We start from the raw sequence: 15,121 nt of genomic DNA, 5'->3' as shown, positions 1-15,121 counted from the left end.
TAAGCTGTGATTGTTTTTATCTTATTAGAGAAGAAAAGATGAATTGGAGAAGGTCACGTGGTGGTTTATTTTGTCTGTAAGAATTGGGTTCCTTGTGATTTCAGAATTCAATCCAGAGTGCATAGATTTAAAATCTTCCGGGAAGAGAAACTGACAGGTCACAGGATTTCACACAGCCAGTCCAAAACCTCTGAGGGGAACAGGCACGTCCCTAGCTCAGCTCGCTGGCTCCAAAGCACTGGCCCAGCTAGTGGCTTTATTCCCTGCCACCGTGGCTTCCTGGTTTCTGTAGAGGTTCCAGATTGACTAGCCAGTCAGGACTACTGGGGAGAACAGAATCCAGACCTAGCTGTGGGATACAGCTACATGTTTTTTCCAACTAGTAAGTATGTTGCAGGGATAAACGTATACATGTACATAGATATGTCTCTGTAGAGTTGTGAGTATTTTTTTTTAACTTTATTTCTGCCCCCCCTCATTATTAGCAGTTCAATAGAACTGTATTACCAGAGCTTGGCAAGTCTACTTAACTCCTAATTTTGCTTATCAGTAAAAAGAGCTTGCTTCTGGATTCAGATTTCAATAGATTCCCACTGCAAGAATAAATTCTGTTCATGAAAGACAATACATATTGCTTTGGCCCTGACAAGAATAATGAGAGTGCATATATTGATCACAATTTGTGTTAAACATAGCAGTTTCCCTATTCCATATATATTTATGAGAAAGGTACAGCTCTTACGCAAATTATCAAAATAAAATGGTAAAATTTCTAAGAGTTTCTATTTAATACATCTTCAAAAATTAAACTAATTTGACCACTGGCACATTAATTTTATTACATTTCAAAAGTATTTGTAGAGTTTTTATAAGCACATAAACTTATTACTAACATTACTGATTAGAATAATTTTGCGATTTTAGTCATCTCCAAATGATCAAAAATATAGCACTCACCTTTTGCCCATTCACCCCTGGAATTCCATGTGCTCCAACAGAACCCTAAGGAGACACATGATTAAATTAAATTGATAATCACAATCACAAAATATTTCAATTCTAAATTTATAGTGTTAGTTATGTCAGCCTTATAACTTTACCTTACCAAAACATATCTGGGAGGCTATGTTTTTCGGTTCTTAACCTCTGTGTTTAAACATTCAACAAGGTAAGCAGGTTCATCAAGCTTTTTCAGAAACTATAGAGTTAAATTTAGCTGTTTCTCCATATCCACCAAACTGCAGTAAGATTTTAAAGAAAGTCACATCATAAATTGAGATCCACAGCTGTCACAAGGCCACATGGCTCTAAATTTGGGTGCTTTTAGGAAATAAACAGGCTTAGTTCCATCTGGAAAATGCCTAGCAGTAGCAGCAACTCTTGAATTTTATGAATTTAAATACCATAAAACAAAAGGTAATTAAAATAACAACCACTTGTTGCACAATTAGTCAAATAAGGGACCCGTGTTGTAAAACTCAAGTTTATTGTATTTGCAACATTTCTCCCCAGACAGACTTTCAGGGAGCACATTGAGCTGCATGAGTGTGACTGTGTCTTGCAAAGCAGACTAGGAGAAATGTTACAAATGTTAAACACTGAGTAGGAACAACACGACTTCTGTACATAAAATATTAAGTGAGTGCGCATGCGTGCAGGCACTCGGACATGTGTGCGTGTGCTCTAGGGTGAACACCAATGGCTGGACATAGGTGGGGTGAGCTGAGAATAAGCAAGCTGTTACCTGAGGAAAATCTATGACATTGAACTGGATACGGTAACATTAACAAATGTTTTCAAATAGTGATGTCATTTCCTTCCATACACCTTCCTTTTAGGCTCTGGAGAAACCATTTTTAAAGAAAATGTGCTTATTCTTGGCCTACCACTAGAAAACAGCTTTTTCTTAGTCTATGTATGCTATTAAGTTTCTTAATAATAGTGGGCAAAGTTTAAAAAAATAGTAATTATAAACCTAAAACTGCTCTATAAATAAGTTGATTAAAAATACAATCATTATAAACAAAACAAATTGAGATGGCAAGTTCCTTAGTGCTTCCATGACTCTATTGAGTGGGTCATTAAAGTACTTCCCGAAGCCTGAGGCAGTAATTTTATCCTGGTTGCATGTGGATTAGGGTAGCTTTACAATTTCACACCATGCTTAATAGAGACATTATTGCGAAGGACAGAGTGTTCCTATACTCAAGTTGTCTCACAACCCATTGGCTTTTACTTGGTTTGCAGGATTATGTTTCAACAGATGCCACATGCCCAATGCTTGGGGATAAAAAGTCTCTATCTTTGATGGATTCCAAAGACAAAGATAATCACTTTTCCACCTGTTGTGATACAATTGTTTTCTTTATTTTTCTACAGGTTAAAAGTCCCTTTTCCCCCCTTTGGGGTGGGAGGTGTAATGGACAATGGGGACTTAGAGATACTTTGCTGGCAAAGGGCCATCTACCTGCTACGATACGTTTATTACTGCAGTATTGGTATAATTTCAGAAATTCTAGACCCTCTCCATTAGAATATAATGGTCAATTCTGATGACCACGCACAATGTTGAAATGACAATCAGGAAGTCACTTTTCAGATTACCTCAGCAAAGGAAGGCACTCGTGGGCCACTTGAGTACAGTCACCAAGCAACAAGTACATCCTTTGGTCTGATCAGTTCTATGGTCATTTGGCAATCAGATGTTTGAGCAAGGCCACGCATTTCATTTGCAGTGTCGTATGATCCTTCACATTCTAAGATGTCACATTTAATCAGTATTTGAATTAAAAAAATCAATAACCTACAAGTTTGGCAGATAGCATAAAAAGAGTCTGCTCTGGATTGTCTATAATGGGATTGATTAGAAATCTAATGGCTCACATTCTATGATTGTATTTTTAGACTGCATAAACCAGACCTCTTACAGTAGCTAATCCCATCCACTCTCATGCTTAGCCGTTAGGCAATGGGAGCATACTTACTTTCACAGTATTGTTTATACTTTACCTTTTGTCCTGGAGGCCCCATAGGACCCTAAAAAAATCAATTAACATATTATAACCATTTAAACTTAAATGACCAATTAAAACTATGCTATTCTATAAGGTTCTCTTAGCTGTGTTGAAATATGCTCATATTTTGTACATCAAGGAAAATTAAAATTTCAGTTGTAAGTACATAAGAGATTTTTTTCTTGTCTCTTATTCTCTTTTGAAGAACATTAAGCACATGCAGTAAGATTCTGATTTTTTTCCTTTAAAAAAGAATCTTTGTTATCCCAGCACCTCTGTTTTTTCAAATACCTGCAAATCCATCACATCAGTCTCATAGAAAGCTCAGCTGTCGCTACGAGAAGCAGTTAAAATGCAATGCAGTTCCCCAGTAAATGGACACATTCTCTGACTTCTGCATCTTCAAAACCTCAGTCAGCCGATTTGCAAAGAACATGATTCAATAGTATTACAAATAAACATGTTTTATTCTATTCTTCTTCTTATGAAATGTGGCTAATTGACCTGCACAAACACTTGTTTACAAATGAGGGATGACAAGGTCACTTTTGGCACCCAGTGTGTGCCAGAAAAGGAACAAATGATGCTGTCAGCTGTTGCATAAACTGTGATACTAGGGAGGGAGGTGGGGGAAGAAGAAATATAATATTTAGGAAGATGAATGGAAATATTTACATACAAAATGGAAATGTGGCAGTTCTGAGATTTAGCAGTTTTTCAACTACAAAGTCTGTGTTGGGATTCCGTTGGCTTTATTTGGAACAAGGCATGGCTTTGGGGTGATGGAAAAGAGCACAAAGAGATGCAGCTCTAATTCTGACCATTCACGTCTATTTCAATATTAAAATATTAAGCAATTTTTCCATTTTTTTCAAAAATACTTTTAATTTTAGTATATTTTAACAAAGTTATAGATAATCTATCATTTCATATAAAGAGCTCTTTATTCCATTACACTTAACTAATGGCTAGTTTGTTTTCAATGTGTTACATTTCAGTTAATCAGCATCTTACATTCATATCTGAAACACTGAAGCACTAGAGTGGTCATCAGAGGAAGAACTGGTGATACATAATTTTTAGTAAAAAGTACACAATGTTTAGGAACATTTGAAGAATCTGTTCCTCATAAATTATCTTGTAATCCTCACAGGAAGAGTAACAATTTCCTCATATAATCAGCTTCAGATTATTGAAAGCACATGTACAATATCACCTTTATATATTCTTTTCAGATTTATTCATCCAACCAAATTCTTAATGAGCTTGTTACCTGACATATCTGTGTGGTCAGAATCCTTCCTACCCATCTCATTCCTTGTATTTAAAATTCTCCAAGTTTTATTTGATTTTTAAAAATTCTAACCCAAGGACATGATTTTATTGGGCGAGAGTGAGAGCGAGAGCGAGAGCGAGAGAGAAACATCAATGTGAGAGAGAAACATTGATTGGTAGCCTCCCTTATGTGCTCCCACTGAGGATGGATGGAACCCATAATCCAGGTATGTACCCTGACCAGAAATTGAATCTGCAACCTTTTGGTGTACCTAATAATGCTCTAACCAACCAAGCCACCTGAACAGGGCAGATTCTCCCTGTTTTAGATTTTACAGAGAAATAAGGCTATCAGGTGTAAATTCCCTCAACATCAGATCTCTCAACAATTCAAACCCAGTGTACCTCCTTCCATTGTCAGAAGAAGAGGCCCTCCTCCTCTACCAGGCAAAAGCATCTTAGAGACACTGGAATCCATCCTTGCTTCTGCCTTGGGGCTTTGAGAAAATCAATTATCCCTGCATCCATATCAGAGCCTCCTGCTTCCCACTAGTTCCTTCCCCTTAGCACATAAACATGTTTAATCATTTCCTCACTCGGGTAAATTGTTTGGGAAATGAATGTTAATGCTGAGTAAAGTCAGAATTTGAAAGCTGTAGTTATAGATCTGAGAGTGAAGAAAAGACTTGGGTTTTATCACTGTCTATGATTCCATTTTTCCAAGGGTCTCCAGAGTATTTCACTTCTTAAAATGTTGACGTTAAAAAGAAAATCATGTAACAAAAAGTACATTAATTCAATGTTTAGACTGAGAATGTATATGTTCAATTCAAAAGGGTTTGTTTCCCATTACAAACCGAACTTTGCCACTTGAAAAAATATTGTTCACTAAAATTGAATATTTTATTATATTGATGTATAACCCTGGAAAAAATATGTCATATAAAATTAAGAGCAAATTTTAAATCAAATTTTTAAACTAAAAACTAACATATCTGGTATTTTCTAATCTGATCTCTATTGGATGATCACATTATATCAGAGATTTAGAAAGATTACTTGTAACTCTGAAATCCACAAAATTATATTAATTGTATATTTTAGCACAGTATTTAACGAAAGTCAAAGGATTGCTATAAACATAAAGTTCTTCTTCACTGTTAGGAAACTACTGCCATTTTTGCTAAACTTTAAAAGTAAAAGCAGTTTTTAAAATATAACATTAATTTTGAATTGCGAATACATGTCTTGTGAATTATTCATAACTATGTTGCCAAGGATAAGATTCTCAGCTACCAAAAATTTGAATTTCTCATTTGATATCATTAGCGGGAAAAATGGTAGCAAGCCAAGGATAGTGTCATCCGTTACTAGGAGGGGACTAGGAATAAAGCAGAGTTGAATATAAGACACAGACATACATTTGAGTAAGCATAAACACACAATACACACACACACATGCCCAATAGTTATTTTACTGATCAGACTTTGCTTTTATGTATGTGCTTTGAATATCCTTAGGTTAACAAACCCATTTTTAAGTTAACTCCAGAAGTGTTAAAATATAATTTGAACCTTAAAATATGCTCATTTCAATATAGGTTATGGGTGTTGTAAAATATATCAAGCTTTTTCATTGAAAGATTCTACATAATGGACATACTTTTACTCAAATGATAAAAACAAATGAGCCATTGAAAGTTTCACTTGTCTGCAGGTGAACTTTTACACCAAAGTTTTCACAGTCTTTCAGAAAACACCATGGGGAGCTATGCCAAGTTAAAACTTATAAAAAACTAATAAATTTACACAGCGCACTTGATTTTCTTTCCTGTTTACCCCAACCCTGCTAGTTTCCCTTTCTAAAGATTATATAAAATATTAGGTAGAATATAGTCAGCACATAAGTTAAAGAAATATGATAGTCCCCGTTTAGTGATTGTCTTTATCGAAAGTGTGCTGCTCAGGCCTGAGGAATCCTTTACTCCTTGTGCTCCAAGTCCAACAGATACTTACTCAGGAATATGTTTCTGGTCCATCCTTCTTCTTCAGCAGCATTGCTAAGCTCTTGTTCAAACCCTTTTCTCTGTCACATAGCTAATGTGACATCCACCCAGGGGCCTCTCTGCTTTTAGTCTCCTTCCATCCTTTCTGCACAGTGCTGCCTGAGTAAGCTTTCTTAAAGGCTGATGCATTCCTATCTTTCCTCTGCTGAAAAACCCTTCAGTGTCTTACCAGAGCTTTTGAGAAAAGTCCAAGCTTTCGTAATAGCTGTAGTTCAACACATAAGCCATACTTTCACATCTCTACACCTCTGGCCGTTGGTTTCTATAATGGGCTTTTTATATCTTTGGTCCTCTCTTCCAGCCTTTCCATAATGCAGAGCTCAGTGTCCCCCCCCTCCCCCCCCTGCCCTTGGGGTTAGGTTCCCTTTTTTTGTTCTTCAAGGCACCCAAGGTAGGACTTCATTTATAGAATTTACCAAAAGGATTGTAATTGAGTGGTTACTTCTTTCTTGACTTTCAATGTGTTTATCATGCTCAGTAGCTGGCACATAGTAATTGCTCAGTGAATCCTTTTGAGTTCCTTCATTAATTCATCCCTTTAACAGTGTTTGAATGCCCACTGAGTGTCAGGCAATGTTCTAGGCACTGGGGATACAGCAGTGAACAAACTAAACAAAAAATGCATGGCCCCTGGACTTCATATCTAGTAAATAGAGAAAGAGAGTAAACAAATAAAATATGAAGTTGTGTGGGGTGGTAAGTGCTAAAGCCAGTAAGGATGTTGGGGTGGGAGATGTAGATGTGGTAGCATTTAAACTGGGGAGTCAGTGAAGGTCTTAGTGATAAAGTGACTCCTGGATGGAGCTCTGAAAGAGACTAGGCAGGAACTAAGCATATAGAAGGTGAAGAATGTCCCAGGCAAGGAAACAGCAAGAACAAAGACCAAGAGGTGGGCACCTGCTAAGTGTGTGCAAAGAACACCGAGGCTACAGGTGGGAGTAGGAGACGGGGATATAGATAGGGAAGAGAGATCCTATTTGCATGGCCTTGTAGGTGCTTCTAAGCACAATGGTGTTTCCTTTGAGTGTCATCCTATATAATAAAGAGGTAATATGCAAATTGACCTTCATGCCCTCACACAAGATGGCCACCCCCATGTGGTCACAAGATGGCCAGCAGGGGAGGGCAGTTGTGGGCAATCAGGCCAGCAGGGAAGGGCAGTTGGGGGCGACCGGGCCTGCAGGGGAGGGAGGGCAGTTGGGTGCGACCAGGCCTGCAGGGAGGGCAGTTAGGGGGAACCAGGCTGGCAGGCGAGGGCAGTTAGGGTTGACCGGGCCAGCAGGGGAGGGCAGTTGGGGGCAACCAGGCCTGCAGGGGAGGGCAGTTAGGGGTGATCAGGCCATCATGGGAGGGCAGTTAGGGGTGATCAGGCCAGCATGGGAGGGCAGTTAGGGGCAGCCCGAGCTTGCCTTCAAACACCTCCTCAGAGGCATCCTAAAGCACATCATTTAGAAAATCTGCATCCTGTTTAAGTAATTAATACCTCAACTGCCAGCAGGGGAGGGCAGTTGGGGGCAATCGGACTGGCAGGGGAGCAGCTAGGTGTCGATCAGGCTGGGAGGGGAGTGGTTAGGTGGTGATCAGGCTGGCAGGCAGAAGTGGTTAGGGGCAATCAGGAAGGCAGGGAGGCAAGCGGTTGGGAGCCAGCAGTCTCAGATTGTGAGAGGGATGTCCGACTATCAGTTTAGGCCCTAAATCGGCAGTTGGACATCCCACGGAGGGTCCCAGATTGGAGAGGGTGCAGGCTGGGCTGGGCTGAGGGACAACCCTCCCCCCTGTGCACGAATTTCATGCACTGGGCCTCTAGTAAAATTATAAAAATGAGTAAGTGAATGCATAAAGTAAATCAAGTTTTTTTTTGTTTTTGTTTTTTTCTCACCCTTGTGTTCACCAGAGTCATTCTAACCCTCTGGGCCTATTCTAATAACCTCTAGATAGATCCCCTCCAAGTGCAAGAGTGGGTGGAGGAATTCAGTTCATGGCCTCATTGTTAAAACAGCAAAGCAAAAATCATCCTAGCTACACGATCTCGTTAACACTCAGGGTGCTGTACATGTGGATGTAGATAGAGGGTTTCTAACACACATCAGAAAGCCATCACGCAAACAGAAGGTAGTAGTATCAACTGAAGTTCATCTTCAGAGCGGGCAGTTAAGAAATGAATGTTTCTATAACCATTCGGCATTCGCTACACTTTCCAGTTCATGAAAATGAAAAAAGAAATTAATTTAAAAAAGCTTTTTGTTGGGTAGATCACGGAATGGGAAAAATTAATGGATTTTTCTGACAAAACCGATGCTAGCATGAATTTGATTGAGGTATTAATTACTTAAACAGGATGCAGATTTTCTAAATGATGTGCTTTAGGATGCCTCTGGGGAGGTGTTTGAAGGCAAGCTCGGGCTGCCTGCTATTAGGAAATGATGTTCTGTGTGAGCAGGGGGCGGACAAAGTTCCTGTTCTGTCCCTGATGGCTAGCAGTAAAATGTGAAGCTCTGAAAGCTGCTGGTCATTTCTAGATACAAGAATATACAACCAGCTCCTGTCATAAAAAACACAGAGAACCAAAAAGAGGTGGTCCCTCTTGAAGGCGAGATAAAAGCCCCAAACTATGATGCCATTTAAAATTATTTCCTTTTTTTTTTTTTTGAGGTAAGAGTTTTTCCATGATTTAATAAAGTGAAGAAAATTATCTTTAAAGTCTGGTTCCATAGGAAAGAATGATAACACATATAATCTAACTTACGGAGTCATAAAATGTTAGTATTGGACTTTCTCAAGGGTTTGGTGCAACGGACTTTAATGATAACTTCTGAAAGATATTAACCTGGTCAAATACATCAGAAGATCTATAAAAGTGGTTCATAAAGAATAAGAGGGAATTAGAACTAAATAAAGGAAATTTTTCTTAAGGAGGATTCACTTCAGATGTACTTCTATAAAATCGCACGTTCTACTTGGATGATTGATGAGGGAAGGTCATGAAACATAAACTCTAGCCACTATTATATGTATGTCTGGAGTATAATTCCAGCGATGTTTTACAAGATTCAGATTTCATAGCTTAAGTGTGTGGAAGTGCCAAACTAGCAACTACTGGGAAATGTTTAGAATATGAGAGAGTGTGCTGAAATGTTTTCAGGGTAAAAAGCCAATGATTTAGTTGAACTGGGGATGAAGAAACTCAGCATAAACAATAAAAGGACAGGACAGTGCTAAGATGGGAGAGCCTCATCTCTTGTTTCAAGTCTTTCATGGACTGCCTTCTGTCACACTGAATATCTGTATTTCCCCAAGAACTCTCCTATTAGTCTGCATGAGACGTTCTTAATCATTCTTCTAGGCTCTGCAGTCATAACTCACTTCCTCGGTGAGCCTTCTCCAATGCACCCAGATGGGGCTTGTTTTTATCCGAGTTTCTCTAGCATGTTAACTGGCTGTATTTTAATATATGTACATATTTAAAAAGTGTGCTTGACTAGGCAGCAAATTCTTCAGGCCACCTATTTTATATCCTTGACACCTAGATCAGTGCCTAACAAATAAATAAAATTATTGGCTAAACTGAAACAGTGAATCAATGAATATAAAAAGCATTACATTTCATTTACCACATTTCCTCCATTGTTTTACTACGCAAACTATCATGCCTATACCCCTGGAAAGAGTTCCAATTTGGAGGCAGTTGTTTCTGTTTAAGTATCTGGGATTTTTGTTTCAATAATATAACTCCATAATTTCTATTATTTGGAGAAGTTTCTTTAATACAGATCTAATTTAGATCACATCAATAAGATGGCATGTCATTGTAGTAATTCATAAATATTTGATGAAAAAATTTTAAGTGAGGTAACTATTTTTTTAAGTAATTAATTTCTGATGTAACTATTTCACATGTTGACTTTTGGGGGGAAATATTAAATCAGGATTACTCATTTATTGTGGTGACCTTTGTAAGGGAGGTTTCTTAAAGCTCAGGAAATTAAAGAAGTAATACATTTTTCCTCAACACTTGACAAAACCAGGACCCAAGACTAAATATTGAGCATTATCCACCATCAGCAGATTAAAAAAAGATCAAGGTATTTGAAAATCTATGTTCTGATTTGGTCCTCTATCGCCTCTCACCAGATATTCTGGGCTGAAAATAGCTTACTCCATCCTTTCTAAATATTCAATAAATTGTTTCTCATTGCTAAACCCAAAATGGAAATGACCCGGAAAGAAAGAAAAATTAGCAGGTTTCCTCTGCCCTCTGTGATTAAGCATTCTTCCCTAGCGAACCATAAAGGAAACACATTTATGATTCACAAAGGCCTATCACCCTACACTACACTCAGTAAAAAATGTTCCTATTCAGTTATGTATAAGCGCTTTTCCTATTTTAAGTCAACAATGCTGAGAAACACCAGCTACTAAAATTTAAATATCCCATGATCAGCAGAAGAAGGACTTAAATTTAGGAAACTCTGGTCTGTTTTCTATCTAGACCAGCACTGTGTAAAGAACTTTCTAGAATGATGGGAATGGTCTCTATTGCTCTATTCAGAATGGTAGCCACTAATCACATGTGACTATTGAGCACTTGAATTGTGGCTAGTGCAATTGTTAGGAACTGGATTTTAAATTGTATTTAATTTGAGTTAATCCTATATAATAAAAGGCTAATATGCAAATAGACCGAACGGCAGAACGACCAGTCGCTATGATGCACACTGACCACCATGGGGCAGATGCTCAATGCAGGAGCTGCCCCTGGTGGTCTGTGCGCCAGAAGCCGGGGTCATGGCTGGCGAGCGCAGCAGCAGTGGCAGGAGCGTCTCCCACCTCCATGGCAGTGCTAAGGATGTCCGACTGACAGCTTAGGCCTGTTCCCTGTGGGCTTAAGCCGTCAGTCGGACATCCCCTGAGGGCTTTCAGACTGCAAGAGGGTGCAGGCTGAGGGACCCCCCTCACTGAGTGCACAAATTTCATGCACCAGTCTTCTAGTTTAAATATAAACAGCCACATGTAGCAAGTGGGTAGTGTATTGGAAAGTGCAGATCTAGCAGATCCAGAGTGTAAAACACATAAGACTAATCATGTGAACTGGATTCCAGCCTAGTTCTGCCACTGACTACTTTGTGACCTTGATCAAGTTATTTATTCACTCTGATGCTGTGTGGTTTTTTAATCAATGAAGTGATAAACTAGATAATTCCTAAGATTTCTTCTGTCTTCTACACTCTACTTTAAAAATAGCCACATAGTTTGATGAGAAGTTGATACAAATATCACTGTCCTCATGAAAATCAGTCTTTTAGTTACACCATGCATATCCACAAAGACACATGTACTCCAAGAAATCTGTAATACATAAATGACTATATGAAGATGCAGGAGAAATAGCAGTTTTATGGTAATTCTGTTGGATTTATCCTGTTTAATCTTAGTCCTGACATGCAATGACATTGGTTGAAAGAAAAATATTAACCTGCTTCTTTTGCATCAGTACCTGATTTATTAATTCATTGATTCCTATCATTCAGTCATTCAGTTTATTGAATACACTAAGTCCCAAGCACAATTATTATATGACATGATAAATGCTGTGGAGAAGACAGTTTCCAACTTTGCTTGGGGGAGTGTGAATGTGTGTGCGTGAGTGAGTGTGTGTGAAGTTTTCTCAAAGGAAGTGACTAAGGCAGAAGTCTTTTTTTTTTTTACTCCATGCAGACAGAGACTCTGTATTGCCTTTAGCCCTGGGCAGGAGGGCTCTTTCTTTGGGACCCATGCTTTAGCGAGCTCTTTTCTGGCTCACTCCTCCTCATGTGGTAGCTGACCCCTGACCTTAGACTTTGCTTCGAGTACTCAGAACCCTGGAGTTCTCTGCCCCAATGACTGGAGTTCAGTGCAAAGACTGCGAGTTGCCTCTTTCTCCGGTCTGTTCTTCCGGTGGTGAACCACACCACTGGTGGCACAATAATGAGCTGGAGAAAGGGGCAAAGAAGCAGGTATTTTGAGGTGTGTGGCTGGAGTTGGATCTTGTGTGCATCCCAGAATGCCTACGTGTGAGAGCTTGAGTCTTATCAAGTTAAGGGATGGGGGGAGGTGTGGGAGAGAAAGGGCTAGGAGCTGGGGCTGGGTACCAGCTCTCATCCAGAATGCTGCCACATTGTGGCTTGGATCTCCAAGAAGGGCAACAATTCTGCATTTGAACTTTCCAACTCAGTGTAAGGATATATCATGAAGGTTAGAGGATCGAGCGTACTTACTTACCAGTTTATTAGTTTGGATTATACCTTTTTAATATTTAGACATATTGTATAAGGGTTACCATTTATATGTTTGCTCTAAAATTTGTACATTTGCATTTAACCTGCAGATGTAAGGCACAACTTTATTTTAAAGTTTCTTCTTAATCTAATGATAAGATATGAGAATTTGGTAAAAGTGGTTAATTTCACTAATATCTTCATATAAGATGGACAGATTTTATATCAGTTTAGCTACAGTAGGTTGGATTCTAAAGTTAAAATAAATGATAACAAAGGAGACAATTTTTAAGGTTTTCTTCCATTAAAACGTACCATATGACTGTTGTTCACTGTATCTATTTACAGAATTCCATAGGCGTGCATATATAACAAGATTAAATGACTATATAACGTTTGTCTGTGCATTAATAATGAAAACAGGAGGACAGGACTTTAGAGCGGGAAGTGGGTCCAGATATCATTTAGTCTCGCCACTTTTATAGATGAAGAGTCTTAGGCCTAGAAATCTTAATTGGTCCATGAGGATAGAGCCTATTAGACCTTTAACTGGAACCATGCAACATAGTTAAAAATAGATTTACAGTCCAGAGGTAGTGAAGAAAAACAGAATGAGAAAGAAAAGAACACAGTTATGTCTTTGGCCTTTTAGACTATCTTTTCATACTTAACGTTTCTTGATTGTGTTCTTAAATCACGACTGATCCCCCAACAATTGACCTTCTGTTTCTAGGAGACCGAACCAGCTTAACGCAAAGTCAGATGTTCCCGTCTATCACCACACTAAAGTGACCTCTAGACACCCCTAGAGAAATCCACGCACAGAGTGAATGCCCCTAAGCCCGTGGTCGGCAAACTGCGGCTCGCAAGCCACATGAGGCTCTTTGGCCCCTTGAGTGTGGCTCTTCCACAAAATACCACGGCCTGGGCGAGTCTATTTTGAAGAAGTGGCGTTAGAAGAAGTTTAAGTTTAAAAAATCTGGCTCTCAAAAGAAATTTCAATCCTTGTGCTGTTGATATTTGGCTCTGTGGACTAATGAGTTTGCCGACCACTCCCCTAAGCTGGACAACTTCGGGCAGTGGGACAGAACCAGAAGGAGAAGGCATTACTTGTCTACTTTCTCTCGGTCCATTTGGAAAACTCAGCATTACAGGCTCTGAACAAAAGCATCCAGCAGATCCGGAGGTGTGCCCTGTCCGTGTGCCATTTACATGTACTTCATGGACAAGCAGGTTGAGTGAGGATAATGGAGCATTAGAAGGACTCCTAAGCCATCCCAGCAGGCCGTGTGCACACAGTTTTACCACACAAGATTTTATTGTGAACATCTACTCTAATGACTAAATATGCTGAGATGATTTGGGTCATGTTTGTAATTTGTGATCTGAAGGTGTGAGGTTTTGCTTTCTTTGCCAGATTAAAATCAGGAAGAGAAGCCTGCTGTTGTCTCCGATGCCTGCCATCCTGCTGCTCAAGATAGCTGGCAGCGCAAGTACAATGAATTAGAATGACGAGTCTTATCAAATCTGTGGGATAGCATTGCATCACAGCTGAATATATTTAGAGTAAATCTTCACATATTGGCTAGTGCAATTTTATTTTAAATGAAGCAGAAGCAATTATTTATGCTTATGTTATTAATTAATTCAAAAGCATTATATGTATTCACTTGGCCCAAATGTACTAAATGTGTTTACAGGCAAAATTGAAATAAATGAAAATATCTGAAACCTTTCTGACACAGTCCAAATTTCACTTTAAGGGACAATAACAGCAAAATTTTTCTGGGTTTTGAATGCTGAGACATCATCAGGGCCCAACGAATGACATTTTAAGTACTCTTATAATTCAGAAAGAGATGAATGGATATGCTACGGAGTTTGCATATATTTGGGGTGAGGGAGAGAAATGAAGAAAGAGTTTCAGAGTAGGGAAAATAATTTGGTCTATAAAACCTTGGCTATAGACACTTTAGATAAAAATAATAATTCCCAGGAAAATGAGACTAGTTGGTGTGTGTGTGTGTGTGTGTGTGTGTGTGTGTGTGTGTACCATCCACCTTTTATGCTTTTGAGAACTTCGACTACATATGTCAAAAGAAACAGTGAGAATACCAAAAGGAAGATAACCTTAGAAAGTACTATTTTAACAACCATTGAAACTTCTGAAGAACTGAAAAATAAAGGTCACTCCCATGAGGGTTCAGAACTTTAGCTCTTGTAATTGTGGTCAGTCCTTGCTTTGATGCTCAGGTTTAGTCTTATGAGCTAGAGCAGTTTTCTCTTTATTCAGATGCAGTCCAATTTATTTTAGCTCAAGATTCTGTCTTTTAAAATCTCATCCTGAACTTCTCGGAAAACCCGAAGGTCATGTTTACAGAATAGATGCACAGCAGGATTAAATAAATGTGGAGCCGCCTGAGCAGCAGGTCTTCTTCATTCTACCAGAGAAGCTGTTAATCTTCAGATGATTATTTTTGTAATATAAAGTATATATCTTGGATCAGGAAAA

General features: G+C 38.8%; 1 protein-coding gene across 1 annotated transcript in view; it reads right to left on the bottom strand.

Annotated features, from left to right (window-relative positions):
* The window catches only part of COL25A1 (collagen type XXV alpha 1 chain), a 480,059-nt gene that overhangs the window by 93,167 nt on the left and 371,771 nt on the right, over nucleotides 1-15,121 (bottom strand). Inside the window, exons 11-12 of the mRNA XM_079776470.1 lie at nucleotides 3,010-3,036; nucleotides 958-1,002 (exon numbers count right to left, since the gene is read on the bottom strand). Coding sequence (XP_079632596.1) covers nucleotides 958-1,002; nucleotides 3,010-3,036 — 72 coding nt within the window. The remainder of the gene's footprint in view (nucleotides 1-957; nucleotides 1,003-3,009; nucleotides 3,037-15,121) is intronic.

Source organism: Cnephaeus nilssonii (assembly GCF_951640355.1).
Source record: "Cnephaeus nilssonii genome assembly, chromosome: 1".
NCBI classification, from domain to species: Eukaryota; Metazoa; Chordata; class Mammalia; order Chiroptera; family Vespertilionidae; genus Cnephaeus; species Cnephaeus nilssonii.
The sequence above is the reverse complement of the archived record's forward strand: the minus strand, read 5'-3'. Positions and strand labels throughout refer to the sequence as shown.